The sequence below is a fragment of the Cebus imitator genome, unplaced genomic scaffold (assembly GCF_001604975.1).
Source record: "Cebus imitator isolate Cc_AM_T3 unplaced genomic scaffold, Cebus_imitator-1.0 Scaffold22, whole genome shotgun sequence".
Taxonomy (NCBI): domain Eukaryota; kingdom Metazoa; phylum Chordata; class Mammalia; order Primates; family Cebidae; genus Cebus; species Cebus imitator.
In genome coordinates this window covers 1,872,315-1,894,142 of record NW_016107337.1, presented here as the reverse complement: position 1 = coordinate 1,894,142, position 21,828 = coordinate 1,872,315, and the positions used below count along the sequence as shown (strand labels likewise).

General features: G+C 34.6%; 1 protein-coding gene across 7 annotated transcripts in view; it reads left to right on the top strand.

Moving 5' to 3' along the window:
- Positions 1 to 21,828, top strand: part of RALYL (RALY RNA binding protein like) — a 718,971-nt gene that overhangs the window by 480,624 nt on the left and 216,519 nt on the right. The window contains exon 1 of one of the 7 annotated variants that reach the window (XM_017521830.2): positions 12,908 to 13,059. The exons of the other annotated variants lie outside the window; for them this stretch is intronic. Within the exon in view, the coding sequence (XP_017377319.1) occupies positions 13,023 to 13,059 (37 nt within the window). The 5' untranslated portion in view covers positions 12,908 to 13,022. Of the gene's footprint in view, positions 1 to 12,907; positions 13,060 to 21,828 lie in introns of those variants that run through there. 7 annotated transcript variants of the gene reach the window in all.

Genomic DNA, 21,828 nt, shown 5'->3' with positions numbered 1-21,828 from the left:
AACCATGAAACATATTTTTTTTTCCCCTCAGTGATTCAAGATTAAGTAGTCACAAGCTGAAATCTTGGTTCCTTCTTTGTTACACTGTTTTCCTACAAACATTTATTTAAATGATCTTAGAAGTTGAGAGCCAAAGGTTTTTAAAAAAATAATAATCACCTTTTCACATGCTGTATTTGTGTTCATATTTTGAGAATCCCCTAATGACTCATTTAAGTATTTACTGCACTCTCCAGGTGGGCTTTCTATAGCTTTCCAAGACATGATTTAAAAAGAATATAAGATTTTGTGTTTGCCAAACTAAAGAAGTTTTGAAAATAAAATGTGAGACTCCTTTTTTTCCCACCATAATTCCTGTTTCTGTATCTAAGGCCGTTTAAGTAAACATCTAAAAATGTTTTTTATAATGGTAAGAGAATCATGAATTTCATTTACATATTTACTGTTCACATACTGCTGTGCTGGTAATGGCAAATGCAGAGTTTATTCAAATAGTTATAAGAGGTCAAAGAATATCCAGGTTGTTCTGAGCCCTTTAGCAGACACAAATACACACAAAATGAGGATTGGAGATGGATTTCTGAAATGCCCTTGGGCAATGTAATGCTAAATTATACCTGAAAATTCATTCTATTCAACTCAGCAGGCTGAAGTAGCTCATCAATGTGGTGTAATTATAACTAAATAGGAACAGGAAAGGAATTAGGAGGACAGGATTGCTGTGTGTAATACTTTTGTAGACAGGCTGAAATGAATCTTATTAATATATATGATATTTTATGCACATTTTAAATTGAAAATAATTAGAAATTTTGGAGTAAAACTGTTGATATTATTCTTGGAAACAAAAATATGCTGAATATGATCTATAAATAGAAATTGATATTTTTTAAAGTCCATAAAGAATTACATATCATAGTAGTGGTCTTTGTCTATTTTAAGCATTATATTTTTAAACCATGAACAAAGCTTCTTAAAGTCTAGACCAACATTTTCAAAATTGTTTGGTTGAGTGTGTACGGTATATGTATACCTAACTTTCTGACAGAATTTTATCTCTTTAATTGGAAATTTGCTCTGGGTCCTTCTAACCTACTTAATTCTTTTCCCTGAAGAACATTCTCCAAGTCCATAATGAACCTTAGATTAGTGCAAATATATCATTTCAATGGGCTTCATGCACTGATTAGGCTTTACTTGAATATCTTTAGAATCGCAATATATGTACCTCTAAATTTTTTTTTAACTTTTAAGTTCAGGGGTGAAAGTGCAGGTTTATTATACAGGTAAACTTGTGTCATAGGGGTTTGTTGTGCAGATTATTTCATCACCCAAGTATTAAGCCTAGCACCTATTAGTTGTTTTTTTTTTTTTTTTTTTCGATTATCTCCTTCCACTCTCCACCCTCCAAAGGCCCTAGTGTCTGTTGTTCCCTTCTATGTGTCCACGTGCTCTCATCATTTAGCTCCCACTTACAAGTGAGAACACATGGTATTTTTTATCTGGAGTATGAGGATAGGTAAGTATCAGAATGCATTCTCTATTGAAGTCTCACATATCAAATATATTCTCCCATTGTCTGACACTTTGAAAGTTTGACTGAAAGCATGTGTATTTGCCAAAATGACAGTAATTCCAATAATTCCAAGTGAAGTAAAATCCTAGATAGTGTTCTCTGTTCTCAACTGTTTTCTGAATTTTATTTCTTTGACAATTAGTTTTTCAACACATGAGATAGTGGTATTATGAACTGGGTACAGCTTTTGCAGCTCACAAACTTACACACTTCAGCTCTCCTGCCAGCTCTGTGAACTTGCCCTTGAACTTCAGTTCCCTTATCTGTAGGATGACGACTCCTTTACATAGCTGCTTTAAAATTAAAGTGACATAAACAAAATCCCTGATACAAAGTGAGCACTTAATACTTGTTCATTTTTATGATTCCACTTAGCTTCTGTAATTAATTAGTGAGCTATTTTTAATTAAAATATCTCATATATTCATTGATTACATTATAAAGCTAAAATTATGAACTCTAGGAGTGATTACATAAAATTATAATATAGAGTCCCAATGATAATAATATATATTCTTTGAAGCATAAAATGCAAGGTATCATACAGTGGAGTGCTAAATCCAAGTTCATCTTTTTTTAGCATCATGTATTTATTACCTGTCTCACACCAAGAAGAATTTGAGGTGACCTCATGACTTACCCCTACTCCTGACCCACTGCCGCATATATAAAATAAAGTAGAAATGCAACAAATTTTATATAGATAAAACACAGCAGAGAAAAGAAACCCTATAGAATACAAAGATGAAACTGGATACTCTAGTTCAGGGTCCAAAAAGAAGAAAGTCAGGGTGAGTTTCAGGAAAGACGGACATTGACTAAGATAGAATCAGGCAGGAAAAGAGAAAGGCAGAACTCTGAGAAGTCAGCAGTTTGTACGACAGGATAATTGCTACTTTATGTCTCTGCCTTCCTCTGCCTCGGGTGCCACTTGCTGGTCCCCACCATTGTCCTGGGTCTTCTGTACTTGGTTAATTTTCTCCAGCTACAGTCTGGCCACTGAAGAATGACACATCCTACAAACACCTCAGAACACTGTTTTGCTAGGAAGCTTTACCACTCACAACCCAGTGGCTTTTAAAATGGATAGATGATAGGCAGATAGGCAGATAGATAGATAGAAAGATAGATAGATAGATAGATAGATAGGTACATACATACATACATGCATGCATACATACATACATATATAGATAACATAGATGAATAGATAGATGGTAGATAGATGAATAGTTGATGATAGGTAATAGATAGTTGATGATAGATGATAAATAGATAACAAATAGATGAATAGATAGTAGATAGATGATAGATAACAGATAGATGAATAGAGAGTTGATAGACAATAATAGATTATAGATAAGTGTATATTTCTTATTCTGTAAACTTTTTCATAGTAAAATTCTTTGCATAATTTTCATTATCACAGAAACTAACATAATTTCAAGGATGTTTTAGTTTCTCATCATGATTCCCTGGAAACCCAGTACTATCCCTTCATTTCAGGACACAGTGGAGATGCTCTGAGGCAAAAAAAAAAGCAAACCCATTCAAAAGTAGGCAAAGGACATGAACAGACCCTTTTCAAGAGGAGACATAGATGAGGCCAACAAATATAGGAAAAAGTGCTCATCATCACTGGTCATTAGAGAAATGCAAATCAAAACCACACTGAGATACCATTTCATGCCAGTTAGAATGATGATCATTAAAAAATCTGGAGACAACAGATGCTGGAGAGGATATGGAGAAATAGAACACTTTTACACTGTTGGCGGGAATGTAAATTAGTTCAACCATTGTGGAAGAAAGTGTGGCAATTCCTCAAGGACTTAGAAACAGAAATTCCATTTGACCCAGTAATCCCATTACTAGGTGTATATCCAAAGGATTATAAATTGTTCTATCATAAAGGTATATATCCAAAGGATTATATATCCAAAGGTATATATCCAAAGGATTATAAATCATTCTATCATAAAGGCACATGCACACGTATGTTCATTGTGGCACTGTTTACAATAGCAAAGACCTGGAACCAACCCAAATGACCATCGATGATAGACTGAACAAAGAAAATGTAGTACATATACACCATGTAATACTATGCAGCCACAAAAAATGATGAGTTCGTGTCCTTTGTAGGGACATGGATGAATTTGGAAGCCATCATTCTCAGGAAACTGACACAAGAACAGAAACCAAACACTGCATGTTCTCACTCATAGGCAGGTGTTGAACAATGAGAACACATGGACACAGGGAGGGGAGCATCACACACTGGAGTCTGTTGGGGGAGAATAGGGGAGGGACAGTGGGGGTAGGGAAGTTGGGGAGGGATAACATGAGGAGAAATGCCAAATATAGGTGATGGGGAATGGAGGTAGCAAACCGCATTGCCATATATGTACCTATGCAACAATCCTGCATGTTCTGCACATGTACCCCAGAATCTAAAGTGTAAATTTTTCTTTTATAATTTATACATATATAAATTAAAAAACAAAAAAGTTGTAAGCTACTGAGGAAGTATTCTTCATAAGTAAAATTATCTCTAGGGAGCATGGTACAGCAGTTCTCCCATGTCATGCTTGTCCTGTCCACTCCAGCTGCTATAACAAAATGCCACAGACTGGGTGGCTTGTAAAGGACAGACATTTATTTCTCAGAGTTCTCAAGGCTGGAAAGTCCAAGATCAAAGTGCTGGGGGATTCAGCGCCTTGTGAGGGCCTTCTTTCTGGTCAATAGAAGGCAATTTCTCTTTGTGTCTTCACATGGAAGAGGCAAGGGATCTCTCTGGGGTCTTTTTAATAAAGGTACTAATCCCATTTGTGAGGGTTCTGCTCCCATGATCTCATCACCTCCCAAAGACCCTACCTTTAAATACCACAGGAGGGATTAGGTTTCAATATACTAATTCAAAAGGAACAAAAACATTTAGACCATAGCAATGCACACCTCCAATAAACCGTATTATCAAGTCCTTATGCCTGTGAGGTAACTTGTTGCAGATGATATTACCTTTTATGTGGTTATCACCCCAAAAGAGACTTTGTGCCTTTTTAGGTTCAGGATTATTTTACATTTTAAATGTATAATATAGCCAACATTTGTTAAAAATGTGTTGAAGGGAGGTAAATTATTTACAGACATAAATAATTTACTTCATACATTTAAGTATAATTGCTAGGAAATTAAAGATTTTTTTCAGCTCTTTTATAACCATTAAATATTTGAATCCATCCAAAGGATGTAATAAAGAAGATAGAATTTCATTATCCTTAAAACACTGCAAATGTATCAGGTATAAATGAGAAAATCAGGTAACCAGGAAGACAAAACTAAGTCTGGATGATCAAATTTAGGCTAAAAAAAAAAAACCTAAAAACTCAGATAAAATCGATGGAAATCATACAAAGAGAAGCAACAAAAGCAAGAATGCTCAAAAACATTTACAACTAAGGAGATGCAGTGAAAATAAAATCAATTGTAATTTGAGTTATAAAGAATAAATATTTTAGCTGTGTTTAATACTTGTAAGTATTAAACATTTCAGAAATGTAATAATTGTAAATATTTATTTGACATTAATGTATAGGAAACTGGACAGAGTCCAAATAAATAAATAAAGATTTAATAATAAAACCCAATTATAGTTTAAAAAAAACAATGAAAGTCTTTTCCAGATACATAACAAAAATTAATGAACAAAACTAAAGAGTACAGAATTGATTTCTTTGCTTGTTTCACTTTCAGCAACAGTCAAAAATAAAGAAACATCATTCTGGAAATCGTTATTTTTCCCTAATTTGAACCAATATCACAAATGAAAACTTGGACCAAACTTAAGGAAGTTTTTCATTTCCTTCAGTTAAAAAAAGAACCATGATATATAAAGTAAAAAGAGGTGCTAAATGAAGTGACAAGATGCTTTTAATATGATAGCCATTAAATATTTTAGTTAGTAATTATTTTTAGATTAGTTATAGGATAGCACTTGACTTGGGGCGGATGGATGTGGGTCCAGATCTCAAGGCAATTGTCAAGACAGCAAGTAATTTAATATAGATGGATGTTAAAGATATAGATATATAATTGTTGAAAAGGTGGATTGGCAATTGTGCTGGGGCTGAAAATTATTGGTTTTTATCCTTGAAAGAACTGAGGAAAGCATCCATATAAATAATTTATTGGAATTGTATGAATAAAGAGGTGTTTCAAAAGAAGGAAGCATTTATCTCTGAGAGGAGAAAAGCCAGTGTTATCACAGGGACAGCTGATATCATAAGGAGAAAAGGGTGTAAGAGAAGGGTCCCACCCATACATCATGGTGCTGGGTGGTATGAATGATCTAAGAGAAAGGTTAACTGTGAGTAACTTTACATCTAAACCTGAGAAACATTTTCTGTTCAAACCTGAGAAAGGAGAGTTGAGATATCACTTCAGATCACTCTTGGGAGCCCAGATTGAAGTCCCTGCTGGGAGTACATGGTCCAAGTTGCATGATTTATATATCTCTCATCTTCCTTCAGTTATCTGTGCAGCAGACTTGTAGGAGCTGTCTGGTCTGTACCAGACATCTGTAAATAAAGAATTTGGGCAACAGAAATTTGCTGAAACTTTTTAGCTTTAATTTTCAATTATTCTAGCAATTCTCTGAAATGGAGGCATCACAAAGTTCAAGTTAGAGATTTCTATACACTCTACATACAGTGTCTCGGCAAAATTCTCAGAAGTTTTATGAAATTTAACACGTTTTAACTTGAAAACCAGAAAAATATGTCAATATTCTGCACGAGCTAATACTTCGATACACTTGATATTCTGAAAATATCCATTTAGGGTTTTATTTGGAGGAAAGGATGAGGGCTGGAGGATCAGGAAGAGAGGGGGTGAGGTGATTCCAGTAAGACAGGGTACTCATCTCTGCTGCAGAGCTGAGAAGGCCTGTTCTGTTATCCCAAGTGAGCTCTGGCTCCAAACTTGAATTCCCTGACAGGAAGCCAGAAACTCTGCAGCCTATTGCATTCACCCCTCCTAGAAGGCAGTTTAGCACCACTAGTTATTACGGAAACATGTCCCTTGTAGGGTCTCATCTCCTGTTTCCTGCACAGCTACTGAAAATATCCCTTCACCTCACATGGCATGTTACGTTGAAATGTCTCTGGAGGAATATCAACTAGAGTTTAATCAGGATACTATGTCTTACTCTCTGTGACATCTTATTTAGACAAGTACAAGTACTTAACCTCTTAGCCTCCCTTTACCAAATCATCGAATAAGAATGATAATAATAAATGTTTTGTTATTTAAGAAACAATATTAATAATTATAAACAATAAATAAAAATGAAATAATACATATATCAGAGGACTGTTTTCAGTGTTCAATAAAATAATGCATATAACACTTAGAAAAGATTTCTGCACAGAATGAACATTCTCTAAATTTTAGGTCTTTTAAAATCACACAGCATTCACTTCTGGTATCGAGTTCTGTCAAACATGATTTCCTTGATTTCAGCACATTACTAGTGACACCATAGAGCCCTTTTTGGATTAGCTTCCCCTGGAAGCTACCCAGTGCATTGGTACTTAATTCAACCCTAAATCATATTGGCCTAGTTCCTGGTAAAATGCTCTTCAACACAGCTATGTAAGTCATGCTGTGTCCCTGACCATTACCTGTACATGTCCTCATTTGGCTAAAGTTTACCCATTTTCAAAATTGGGATAGAGATACCCGAGTAACAGAAGATTATGTGACATGATGTATACTTAGCGCAGGGCTAGATGCATAAACTCTCTCCTATTCTCTCTCGCTCGCTCGCTCTCGCTCTCTCTCTCACTCTCGCTCTCGCTCTTGCCCACAAGTTCATTCTTCCCCTTTCTGTCTTTCTCTTTCCCTCTCCCTCCTATCTAACTCCTCCCCCCTCTTTCTTCCTTTTCTTCCTCTTTCCATCTTTCTTCTATTTGTTATTCTATTACTGTTAAAAGGACAGTTTATAGTATACATTTATATTAAAAGTATATATGTTATAGGCTTTTATTTCTACTGGTTCCTTCCAACAAAAAATGGAAGGCATAGATATAATTATTTGATTTTAATGAGAACTCATTCATCCCAATGTATCAACCCTCACTAGATTTGCATTTTAAGTGTGAAGTATAAAGATCAATTCAAGTTAAAAAAAATTGTAGGAAGTAGATGAAAAGATAGTTTGTTAATTAAGGCATCTTTTGGCCTCTAATATTATAGGCATAAAATTGATTTTGAAAACAAAACAACTCTAGCCCATTCAGGATTCTTTCTCTTTTTCTTTCTTTCTTTTTTTTTTTTTCAAGAAACAAAGAAAGGAAGAAAGGATGGAAAGTAAAGGAGAAAGAAAAGAAGAAAGAAAGAAAGAGAGAAAGAGAGAGAAAGAAAGAAAAAGAAAAAAGAAAAAGAAAGAAAGAAAAGAAAAGAGAGAAAGAAATAAAGAGAGAGAGAAATAGGGAGAGAAAGAGGGAGAGAGAACAGGAGCCTTGCTCTACTGCCCCGGCTGGAATGCAGTGATGTAATCATAGCTCAGTGCAGCCTCAAACCCCTCACCTCAAGCTACCCTTCCACCTTAGGCTACCCTACCAAGTACCTGAGACCACAGGCATGCACCTCTGTGCCAGGCTAATCTAAAATAAAAATTTCATTTTCTTTTTTTTTTTGAAAACTGTTTTCTAAAGTGGCTATCTTGTTTCATATTTCCACCAGAAACATATGAGTTTTGCTCCAGTTGTCCCACATATTCCCCAGTGTGTTGTCTTATCAGTTGTTTTATTTTAGCAATTCTAAAAAGTGTATAGTAGTGTCTTAATTTGATTTTATTTTTCACTTCCTTAATGAGCTATGATGCTGAGTATCTTTTCTTTTTTTGTGTGTATTTTAATTTAATATAAATTAAACATTTAATTTCTCAGTTGCACTAATCACGTTTCAGAGGCTCAAAGGCCACGTGTGGTTAGTGGATATCTTACTGGATGGCACAGATCATCAAACATTTCCTTTATTGCAGAAACTTCTGCTAGACAATAGGGTGCCTTAGCTAAAGTCATGAGTTCTTTCCCATCAGAATTCATGGCTAATCTTCAGTAGGAATAGAGGAATTTTATAAGATTATGACATTTAGTCCTAAAGCATTCAAAGTCCAATTTTCTCATTCCATGTTACAGTTACAAATTTCTCTAGTTTTGATTTAAAAATTACCTGACCATATTTGCTATCTCCCCAACTCAGCTGGAAGTCTTTTAAGAATGGGGCCACTTTTTATCCAATTTGCCAGTCTGTGTCTTTTGATTGGGGCATTTAGTCCATTTACATTTAGGGTTAATATTGATATGTGTGAATTTGATACTGCCATTTAAAGCTAGTTGGCTGCTTTGCCCATTAGTTAATGCAGATTCTTCATTATGTTGATGCTCTTTATCTTTTGGTATGTTTTTAGAGTGGCTGGTACTAGTTGTTCCTTTCTATGAGCAGTGCTTCTTTCAGGAGCTCTAGTAAAGCAGGACTGGTGGTGATTAAATCTCTGAGTACTTGCCTGTTCACAAAGGATTTTATTTTTCCTTCACTTATGAAGCTCAGTTTGGCTGGATATGAAATTCTGGGTTGAAAGTTCTTTTCTTTAAGGATGTTGAATATTAGCCCCCACTCCCTTCTGGCTTGCAAGGTTTCTGCTGAGAGATCTGCTGTGAGCCTGATGGGCTTCCCTTTGTGGGTAACCTGACCTTTCTCTCTGGCTGCCCTTAGCATTTTCTCCTTCATTTCAACCCTGGTGGATCTGATGATTATGTGCCTTGGGGTTGCTCTTCTTGAGGAATATCTTTGTGATGTTCTATGTATTTCCTGGACTTGAATATTGGCCTGCATTGCTAGGTTGGGGAAATTTTCCTGGATAATATCCTGAAGAATATTTTCCAGCTTGGAATCATTCTCTTCGTCACATTCAGGTACACCTATCAAACGTAGATTAGGTCTTTTCACATAGTCCCATATTTCTTGGAGACTTTGTTCATTCCTTTTACACTTTTTTCTCTAATATTGCCTTCTTGTTTTATTTCATTGAGTTGATCTTCGACCTCTGATATCCTTTCTTCTGCTTGCCCAATTCAACTATTAAAACCTGTGCTTCGTGAAGTCTCGTGTTGTGTTTTTCAGCTCAATCAATTCATTTATATTCCTCTCTAAGTTGTCTATTCTCATTAGCATTTTGTCAAATCTTTTTTCAACGTTCTTAGTTTCTTTGCACTGGGTTAGAACATGTTCTTTTAGCTCACAGAAGTTTCTTATTAGCCACCTTCTGAAGCCTGATTTTGTCAATTCATCACACTCATTCTCCATCAGTCCTTGTTCCCTTGCTGATGAGGAGTTGTGATCCCTTGTAGGAGGAGAGGTATTCTGGTTTCAGGTGTTTTTGGCCTTTTTGCACTGGTTTCTTCCCATCTTTGTGGATTTATCCACCTGTCTTCTTTGTGGTTGCTGACTTTCAGATTGGGTCTCTGAGTAGACGTCCAGTTTGTTGATAATAAAGGTTCAGGAGTAGATGCTCTAAATGCACTGAGGTGAGAAAAGTAACAGAAGAAAGGATTGATGAGATGGAAATCCCCTACATGGAGCCTAAGAAAGTCAGCCCTGATATAAAGTTGGAGGAGAAAGAGGGGCCAAACATTGACAAATACAAGTCAGGCAGTTTGTTTTATTTTGTACCTGTTTATATATGGATGTCTATTTTAATGTGTATAGGTGTGATGATGGGTGAGGCTGGAGGGTGGGGGCTTGTTGCACATATGAATGAAGTTAATTAAATTGTCACATGGTCTTCTAAAATCTCTTCAGATTGATATTAATTATAGATAATGGAGAATTAAAAGTGTGAAAAGTGAAAAACTACAAATTTGACCTCATATAATCAAATAATGCTAATATCAATCACATTTGAGTCATTATGAAATTAGTCCATAACTGCCTAATTATCATCATGTTTCTTCATATCATAAATATATACCACATATATCAGAAAAATATAAAATATGTTTTAATTTTATTGAATTGCAAGTTTTCATGCCTTCTTGGTCTTATGGCATTGGTGTCCAAGAAATCAGCAAATAACTTTTGTAAAGGAGACATTGCTTATTAAATATAACTTTGTTTCTGTGAATTTAAAATAAATCAGTACATCTTCACATCTGTGAATATATACAATTTCGTTGAAATCTATATATCAAGAGCTCATAATGAGAAAACTCATTCAAGTTAACGCTAGGACTAAAAGATGAGAAATGACAAGTATTTTCATTATGTGAAAAAGTTTCTGTAGTCAATAAACATGAATTGGCTCTTGTCTAAATTTATAGAAAGAGAATTTGTGATTGTATGGACTTTATAATCATAACTTGTTTATTAAAATTCATTCATGTCCAGACATGATGGCTCACACCTGTAATCCCAGCACTTTGGGAGGCTGAGGTGGGTGGATCACCTCAGGTCAGGTGTTCAAGATCAGCCTGGCCAACATGGTGAAACCTTATCTCCACTAAAACTACAAAAATTAGCCAGGTATGGTGGCAGGCACCTGTAATCCCAGCTACTTGGGAGGCTGAGGCAGGAGAATCGCTAGAACCCGAAAGGCAGAGGTTGACAGCCTAGATCATGCAACTGTATTCCACTCTGGGTGACAGAACAAGACTTGTGCCCACCACTCCCCCCCCATACACAAAACAACTCATTCATTCCACAAATATTTATTAAGAGCCTACTTTGTGCCAGGATAGATGTACATCTCCGAAGAAAATTAAGTTTTATCCTCAGAAATTTATGTTCTAATAGGAGGAGAAAGACAATAGGAAAGCAGGTAACTATAGACTATTTCAGATGATGATTACGTGCTATGAAGAAAAATTAAGCAGGTAAAGGGGATATGAGATGTGAGGTATGTTTTATGTAGACAAGAAAAGGCTTGCTTTCTTTATTGATATATATTAAGCTCACTAGAAGAAAATACAAGGAAAAAAATCCTTGCAGAATGTACAGCAATATAGACATTGACTATGCCCTAAAGCAAGATATAGCCATAGTGGCCTATGACAAACAGTCTTACTGAAGAGTTTAATTAGTCAAAAGTCAAGGACGCTGGACAGAATATTGCTGAAAACTTATTGAATATTATTCTTGGTATCTGTGGTTTTGAAATGTAATTATTTAAGTACAAAATATTCTTTACACTGAAATAATGCTTTTATCAAGAAGAGTTATAGAGATGATATTTCCAACTACTAGTAGGTAGCCTAGATTTGTTCACACTAAAGTAAACTTTGAACAGTTGAATATGTCCACTTCTTGTTTAGAAGGTGAAACTTAATATATAACAAGGAAGGCTTATTACATAGAAATTCTTCACTGGTATGTGGGCCCTTCTGTATTTTAAATAAAAACTGAATTTCAGACACCCTAATCAGCACCCAAAGGTGTTTTGAAACCATGCTCACATTGGAGTGTTTAGGAGAGTCAGTGTTCCTGAGCTTCTGCTGCATGCCAGGCATTGCTCTCAGAAAAGGACAGTACAAGGCATAATGAAGGCAGAGCTTCTACGCTGTCCACTTGAGTGACAGTGTGAAACATAGTCAGATAAGGATATGCTCCAAATACTGTCAAAGTGGAGAACTGAGGACTAAACTGGGGCCCCAGGGGTTGGGGGTAGGGGAAGCTTCTGGAGAGGCATCCTGCAAGAAGGAGCAGAGTGCTTGGTCCGTAGTAGGCACTCACTGAGCCTGAGAACCTATTGTGTGCAACTTCTGTGTAAAGTTCTGTGGATATAAATGTAAGAACATGCTATTTCTGCTTTGCCTGAGAAGCACAGACTGGAGAAATCAACAAACTAAAAGTGATAATTGCTTTAATAATTGAACATACAAAGTGTATGGTATATGAGAGGTTCTTAGAAGAAAAGAATTTAGCAGAGTTTCAGAATAAAATACAAATTTCAGTATTCTACAGTGGTCAAAAGACATATGAATGCAATTTTTAATTTCTATATATACCAAACAAGGGTTTTTATATTTTTAGATTTTCAGTTTTGCAATTCTTGCTAAATATATGAATCTATTCTTGATCCAACATTGCTTCATGGACAGCAATTTAATAGTACAGATTTCATAAGAGAACTTAACTGCTATAGGTTGTGGGAAAGTGATGGAAATGCAATTTTTCTGAGAAGATTTACATTAGATAGAGTAGTTGCAGGCTGTAGCATCTCCCCTGTAATTTTATGAGAATGGTATTACCCTGGCTTTCACAGTGTGATTGCTGGTTACCTTCTGTCAGTGAGCAACAGTCTTACTGCAAAGCAGGAGCACAACCCGTCTCTTTGTCTCCGTGGTCGAATCAATTACTTCTTAGAAAGTCGAATTTTTTCAAAATGACCATGTACAGGAGCAAACGCAGACATCAGAGATGTAAGTAAAATCTGACCCAACTTTTTCATATCACTGTAGTAGGGGAAACATACTTGATTTCTTAAAAGACTGATCATGACTTCTTCAGATACATTCTGGTTGTAGAAAAGATACTGTAGCTTTTCTCACCCTAACCTTTATCTTTATTCCTGCAACATGCCTGAAAGATGTTTAGGGGAGAGGGGATAATTCGCTTGTTACTATGGAAACCCTTGGAAAGGTTTACAAAATCAACAGAGAAACAGATCAAATGCAATTTCAGTCTAGCCCAGCATCCTTCATTCAGGCATGATCACTGGACAGTTCTCCTTTTTGCTTTTCTAGGAGTGATAGATTTTCTTTCCTGGAAGTCTATTGAGAGGTTTGGGAAGCTAGCCTAAAACTTTCATTTATTCATCCAATTTCAATTACAACTTCTTAAGGGGAATTAAACAGCTCAGAATGGAGGGCGAGAGTTAATTGTGAATGACAAGTTGAATATTTAACAGGATATTATTCATTGCCAAACTTCTTGGTCCAGAGCATGCTAGTGACATAATTCACTACAGGCACCAATTCAAAGGGTTAAAAGGAGTCATCTGCAGTCTCCCCTAAAGGAACTGATTCTGGCTGAAAAGGAGCAATAAAATTACCCTGGCCTAAAGTCCAGAACAAAGATGATTATGGAACTGAAAGCTATCAGGATCTTGCTAAAAATCAAGAGTGTCATAATAACACTATTTTATGGTAAAGCAATAAGCCTCTCATGAAAAGCTTTACAATCACCTTTCTCTAGTAAGCCTAACTCTTTATCACTTTATCTTTTCTATTGTCTAAAGTAAATAATACCATATTTAGCCCAAAATGGTCTGTCACTATCTCTATTTATCATCATAGGCAGGTAACAGCAACTTATTTTGTAGTCAAAGTCTGTACTTGTTCATTATTTCTTGTGATGTCTTTAAATGTTATCAAATATTTTGAAAAATAGAAAGTCTATCAGTTACAATTATTCTATCAAAAAGCCAATGAATCTTAGAAAGATAATTTTTAGTGTGATAATTTATTCTTTGGTCTATTTTCACCTGAGACCTGAAAACTAACATTTCTCCTGTTCAAAGAAGTTTCATGCACCACAGAAAGCTCTGAGGGCTAGGCTGCCAGTTTGATTCTATAAGCTTGATTGCCTTTTGATGCCAGTTCTTTTTTGTGATAAAGAAACAACATATGATAACTGCTACTTTTTCATATAAAAATGATTGGTATGAAGTCTACAAATATATTGCTGTTTAATTTCCTTGTGGTTTGCTCCTACAAGAATGAATCTAAATTATGCATGTACTTGAAAACCGTCTTATGCCTTTACTCCCTCATCTTTTTTCTTTGTGGGTTATCAATGCCTTAATGCACGTGGAAAATAAAAGATTCACAAAAAAATTACACTGAGTCTCTCCCCTTAAAATGTGCTTGCTAAAGTCTGTGATTAAGCAGCAGGAAGAAATTGTGAATTACATGAGACAAGTCAGAAAATGTATAATTATATAGGCATGAACATAGTAGGGTGTACTGGAATGATTCAGTTAAAAAAAATCTAATGTGTTACTTAAATGTAATTGTGTCAGCTATTTTATGTTGCATTAAGTGCTTCTATATTCTAATAATATAAAATATCAGAGAGCAGAAACATAATAAAATTAAAGTATATTGAAAGCTTAGCAATAAAAGCAAATAGAACCCTTAAATGAATTTCTTACACTAACAATATTTGCAAAAGTAGAATGTAATACAGTTGTTTGCCATCCAATGGGTAAACAGAAATACTGGAATTATCCCATCACCAAAATCCAGGGCATTTCCATTTTCAATCATATCTTTTATGTGTGTGTTTTTGATCATGTAAAAGGCGTAAACTCACTTAGAGGCAATTGTAATTCAATTAAGGCAATAAAGTACGTTAAACAAAACCTCACTGTAGGAAAGAAGGTACAAAGTATTCTTATGATTTTCTTTAAAAATGAGATAGTACATAAATCAATATCCTAGTTTTTCTCATTATCTAAAGATTTAATATGACACCTTTTAATAAAAATAATTGTTTCCTTTCAGAGGATCTGACAAGAGGAATAGTAATGGTGCATGTGGCTATGTCAGGAGTTTGGGGGGGGGGAGGAAGAAAAGAATACTTAAAAGAGAGATTTTAAAGTATAAATTGTACTAAGCCTTTGAAGATTCATCGGGGACTTTGAAATCCATCCTTCACTCACATTGAGATTAGTTATTTATAATTCATTATTACAAGAGGAGGAGAGGGAGGGAAGAGTGCACATTTCCTTGCTTCTGATAGAGCAATTGCTAGGTAAAAGGAACAGCTTTAGTGTTCGTTCAGATAGCAGATCTTACTTGTGCAAAACTGCATTAAAGACTTTCAATTAGATACAGAATTTTTTGAGTGGTATTTAAAAATGTTTGCATATATCAGATGCTAATATTGCCAGAGCCAAACAGGTACAGACCAATTGAAGTAATTGTAAACCTATTTTTACAAATCAAGTTGATTTGGAAATTAACTTTTAACTTTTGAGTTCATTTAAATATTTTTATGTATATAATAATATTTATGAAGTTTATGTTTAAATTTTCAAAAATTTATATTCTGTATAAACCAAGGAAAACCTGTTACCTGCCTTGCTGAAACTCCATGTGACCTTGAGAAAACATTTTTGTGTATAAAAGACACATGAAGGTACATTTTAGAAAAATGAATATGTTTTTAAAATACCGACTTAGAGGAAAAAATAGAGTAGAAGCCACAGATTTTTGAAAATACCACAATACCTATACCACAGCAAAGAAAACAGTGTGAATCGAGTATCAGGTGTGCAACATTTCATCTTATTTTACTGAATTGGAACAGATCATGTATTTTGAATTGCTAATTATATCTTTGGGTAAGCTTATCCACCTTATCCATATTATCATGGAAATACTTGATGAGTCACTTCAAAATCTAAATACTAGTCATCATAGTCTTCTGCTTATAGTTTTGACCAATATCTATTATTTCTGTACATTGCAATCTCTTCTGTAACTTCCATAGATTGCACTGAGAAGGTGTTCTGTAGGGTACCTTCCATCTCTAACCCTCAGTTCCTCCACGATACAGCCTTCATTAGATCATTCCCCTACTCAAAGATATTAATGGTTTGTCATTGATTAGATGGTGACTCTGGGCTTGTGCGCTTCAGATCCATAGGGGCCCATGGAATTACTGTAAGGTCCCCTAGAATTCATATGAATATTAATCATTGTTTGTATAATGAAGAAATATATATGTGTATGTGGACATACACACACACACATACACACATATATACACACACACACACGTGCATTTGAAGTTCTAAAATATGTTTAATAAAAACAAATGTATTTAAAAGGTGGTACTACATTTATAATAGCTTTTTATACCATATATTTTATTTAAAAAATAACTATAGCAAATGCAGCTCTCATTATGTTTCAGTGTTCTTTTTTTAAAAAAATTTCATACTCCTGAAATTTGAGAATCACTGAACTAGAAAGTGAATACAAGCATGATGTTACAATATAGAAATTTACATGATTGTTATCCGCCCACTACTTTCTTCCCTTCCTGGTACCACCTATATTCTAGCCTTTATCAAGCTACCAATTGTCAGCCAGGTGCAGGGGCTCTTGCCTGTCATCCCAGCACTTTGGGAGGCCAAGGCAGAGAATCACTTGAGTTCAGGAGTTCAAGACCAGCCTGGCTAACATGGTGAAACCCCATCTGTACTAAAAATACAAAAATTAGCTGTGGCCGGCACCTGTAATCCCAGCTCCATGGGAGGCTGAGGCACAATAATCACTTGAAACCAAGAGGCAGAGGTTGCAGTAAGCCAAGATTGCACCATTGCACTCCAGCCTGAGTGACAGAGCTAGACTCCATCTCAAAAAACACGCAAACAAAAAAACTACCAACTGTTCCTGAAATTTACTATATACTCTTATAGCTGTGCCTTTGCCCATTTATCTTCTTGTTGATAGATAGCCTTCACCTACACCTTCACACCTCTCTGTTGAAAGTTTAACTCACCTGCCACTTCCTTCATAAATGCCTCCCCAGTTTCTAAGTCAGATCACTCTTTCCATTTTCTCTTTTCAGTGCATATATTGGTTTTGTTTGTTTGTTTGTTTTTGAGACAGAGTCTTACCCTGTCACCCACACTGGAGTGCAGTGGTACAGTCTCAGCTTACTGCAACCCCTGCCTCTGGATCCAAGAGATTCTCCTTCCTCAGCCTTCCAAGTAGCTGGGATTACAGGTATACCATGCCCTGGTAATTTTTGTATTTTTAGTAGAGATAGGGTTTTACCAGGTTTCCCAGGCTGCTCTCGAACTCCTGACCTGAGGTAATCTGGCCACCTTGGCCTCCCAAAATGCTGGGATTACAGTTGTGAGCCACTGTGCCTGGCCTCAGTTCATATATTGTAATTTTTCTTAAAATTTCTACATTATGTCATATATATAATTATCTCTTTATCCCACTAATCTCTACGTCTGTTTCATATAAGGTATTTTTTTATTCTTGTTTGATGCATTCTCAGTGCATAATGTGATGCTTTGCCCATCAAAATCCATGGCTGTCCATTGAAGTTTATTCACTTATATATATATTTTTTGACCACCTCTTACTTTCCAGAGACTACTCTAATGGTAGGGCTATAGCCATGAACAAAACAAAATTTTATTGAAGATAAGATGTCACACAAATAAATGTATAATATGCTATGTAATACTAAGTGCTATAGAGAAAAATAAAGCAATAAAGTAGAAATGGAGTTTTGGAACATGGAGTTGGGAATTTCTGTTTTCTATGGGGAAGTCAGGAAAAGCCACTTAACAAGGGGACATTTGATCAGACACCCTAAAGAAGTAAGGAAGTTGGTTCTGTTTCTCTTTGGATAGTTGCAAGTAGAAATAGTATTTGCAAAGTCCTTGAGGAATTTGGGATAATTGAAGGACCAAGAAGTAGTCTAGAATATAGAGTGACTAAAGATGAGGTCAAAAAGCATCAGGAACATTGGATAGATAGAGTAGGACAGACAACAGAATTTAACTGAAAAGTACATTTCACTTGTAACTGAATTCAGACATAATATGTGTCTACTAGCTTTTAGGAATCACTATGTTTCTAAGTGGCTTGTGCAATATTTTTTAAATGACAATTTTTAAAATTATTTTTAAAATAATTACCTTCCATATGCAGTAAGACATGCAGTCATTGGTTGAAAGACAAATTTTGATCATCCATAGGTCCAAAAGATATTGTTTGACCAGGAATATTTTCTGATTTATCTTCTTATAAAATCATTGCATTCTTGTTTATAAGAATTGAAATTAATTCTAACTCTCTTTAAAAATCTTCCTGTGAGAAAAAATGAATTCACATTTTGATAGGATTGTTGTAAAGCTTTTAAAGGCATTGACAGGGGAAAACAGGGTTGTTGCCAGTCTCTGTTGATGTAGACTTGGTAGAATTGGTCCCTCAGAGATCAACAGTGATAATAGGTTTGATATTTTGTAATTTTTTGAATATTATTTGTCTTAGCAGTCACATATTTATTAATGCATTGTGTTTTATAGAAAACTTGTTTAAAGGTGCTTGTTGAAATTGATTATTACAAATTAAATAGCAAGATAAAAATTGATTATTATTTAAAACAAATACTTACATTGATAATATTGATACCATGATTTCTTTGTAACTGTGAAGGCAAAAGAAATAATGTGTTATTCCCAAATTATTTCATATATTAAATGTTGGTCTTCTTTATTACCTAATGAGTTAAAAATGTGATCTAGGTTTTAAAATATTTTTTAAAGTTACACCAGAAAAAAAAAAAGAACAATTATTAGGCTTGAGTGGTAAAGGCTCTGTAGAGGGCACTATTAAATTCAGTCGTTTATTTATCTATTATTGATGCTTGCAGGGAATTCTGGTATGATATCTGCAATGTCTTCAGCCTTTTTTACTCTCAGGTTCTAATATGAATTCTATAACTGGTAGAAATTGAGAAATTGTAGTTTTATAGATTCCTCTGTGGAATCATGTGTGCATGAATAGAAGCAGTACAGTCTGATTGAGCATGCGCAATAGGAAGGTAGATGGCAGTTTGAGAGCAGAGATGTACAAAGGGTGACTGATAACACCCCTGATACAGATTGACCTTAAATGGAAATACATATTGGTCTGCCTCATATCCTTAATTTACAGGCTTTTACAGGCTCTAGCCTGTGACTGGTTCTGCCTGCAGAAATATATTCTCTCTCTCTTTCCCTCTCTCTCTCTTTCTCTCTCAAAAAGTCTGATGATCTATTCATATATTTTTCTGTTTAACAATGCACCATACACTCAAAGGTCACTTTTGTGGAGGGTGAGCATTTGTACATTTCTCTTCTGTACTTTCAGAAAACAATTTGGCTATCATACATCACCTGTTCTTTTAGTTTTTCTTCTAAGAATCTGTGCTGCATTTATATCTACACTTGCGTAAAAACCGTGGCATTAACTCTGTCCCCAGGTGTTCAGGTACATGTTCTCTGCAGAGTATACTTTATCACTTCAAAAAATGTCACAGTTAAAAAGTAAGATTAATTTGTATTTATTGATAAAAAAATACATGTGAAACAACATGACACTTAGGAAAATGATTGGTATTAAATGAAGATATCAGTCTATCATTTTAACAAAGTGGTTTACAAATATTTTCTTCCATTCCATGGTTGTCTCTTCACTCTGTTGATTATTTTTCTTTGCTGTGTGAAAGCTTTTAGGTTTGATGCAGTTCTGTCTGTTTTTGCTTTTATTGCCTATGCTTTTGCGGACATATCCAAAAAGTTTTGGCCCAAACTAATGTCAAGTAGTTTTCTTCTAGTAGTTTTATAGTTGCAGGTCTTATGTTTAATTACTTAATTCATTTTGAGTTTATCTTTGTATATGGAGTGAAATAAAGGTCAAATTTCTTTCTCGTATTTATGTAGATCCAGTTTTTCAACATCATTTATTGAAGAGACGATACTTTCCCCATTGTGTGCTCTTGGTACTTTGTAGATCAGTTGACTAAAAATGCTTAGATTTATGTCTGGGCTTGCTGTTCTGATTCATTGGTTAGAATGCTTAGATTTATGGTTGGGCTTTCTATTCTGATTCATGTATTTTGAGTATATATTTTAATATTAACCATAAGAGGTTAATATTCATAACTCAAACAGGTCAATAGCAATATAATGAATAACTTGATTGAAAAGTGGGTAAAGAATGTGAAAAGTCATTTCTCAAAAGAAGACATACAAATGGTCAACATATATATGAAAATAATGTTCAGCATCACTAATCATCAGGGAAATACAAGTTGAAAATTAAAACCACAATGATATATCACCTCACACCTGTTAGAAGAATTATTACAAAAGAGGCAAGGTAACAAGTATCAGTGAATACATAAAGAAAGGAAAATTCTTTTACACCGTTGGTAGGAATGTATATTAGTAAAACCATTATGGAAAACAGTGTGAAGTTTCCTCAAAAAATTAAAAATAGAATTACAAAATGATCAGCAATTTCATTTCTGGAAATATACTCAAAGAAAATAAAATTAGTTATCTCAAAGAAATACCTGCACTTCCATTTTTATAGCAGAATTATTCATAAAAGTCAAGATATGGAATCAACATAAATGTCTATCGACAGATATATGGATTAAATATATGATATAGATATCATATATATTATATCTCAGATATATACATCTCATGCATCATATGTAAATTTGATGTAAATTTCTACTCACAGATAAATGGATTTAAAATATGATTATATGAGATATCATATTTAATTTAATTTAAAATATGATTATATGAGATATATATATCTCTGTCATATACATAGATACACACACACACACACCCAGTGGAATACTATTCAATCTTTAAAAAGAAGGAAATCCTGTCACTTACATCAACATTGGTAAACCTAGAGGACATTATACTAAATGAATAAGCCAGGTACAGAAAGATAAATATTGTATCATCTCACTAATATTTGGAATCTAAAAAAGTGGAACTCATTAACAGAAGCAGATAGTAAAATGGTGGTTACCAGAGGCTAGGTGGGCAGGAAGGGCAATGAGGACATGTTTGTCAATGGATACAGAATTCTAGTTATAGAAGCAAGAAGTTCAGGAGACTTATTGTGCAACATGGTGACTACAGTTATAACAATATGTCACATGCTTGAACATTGCTAAGGGAGTAGATTTTAAATGTTTTCATAAAAAGACATGGTAATGGATATGTTTAATTCATTAAGTTGACTTCACCATTTCACAATACACACATATATCAAAACATTATATATGTAATTTTTATTATTAATCAAAGGCCTAAGATAAAATAAAATACTGTCCTGAATGTAAGCAGTTTGATATGATTAAAGATAACCATTCATAAGCATCCATGTAGAATAGGAAGTAGTATTTTTTATGCTCTAACATATACTGTCTTTGAAATGTCAGAAAACAACGTTCTTTAAAACCGTGATCTGGCCTAATTATGTTTTTTGGGAAATCTATCTATTTGGTTGAGCAATATGAAATCGCCAGTTTCATAAGTCAATGGTTAAATCTAATAAATACCAGCTGTTACAGAAGTGGACAAGAAAAGGGGAGAGCAGGCATAACAAGTGCCAGCACAAGTTGATATTAACAGGATA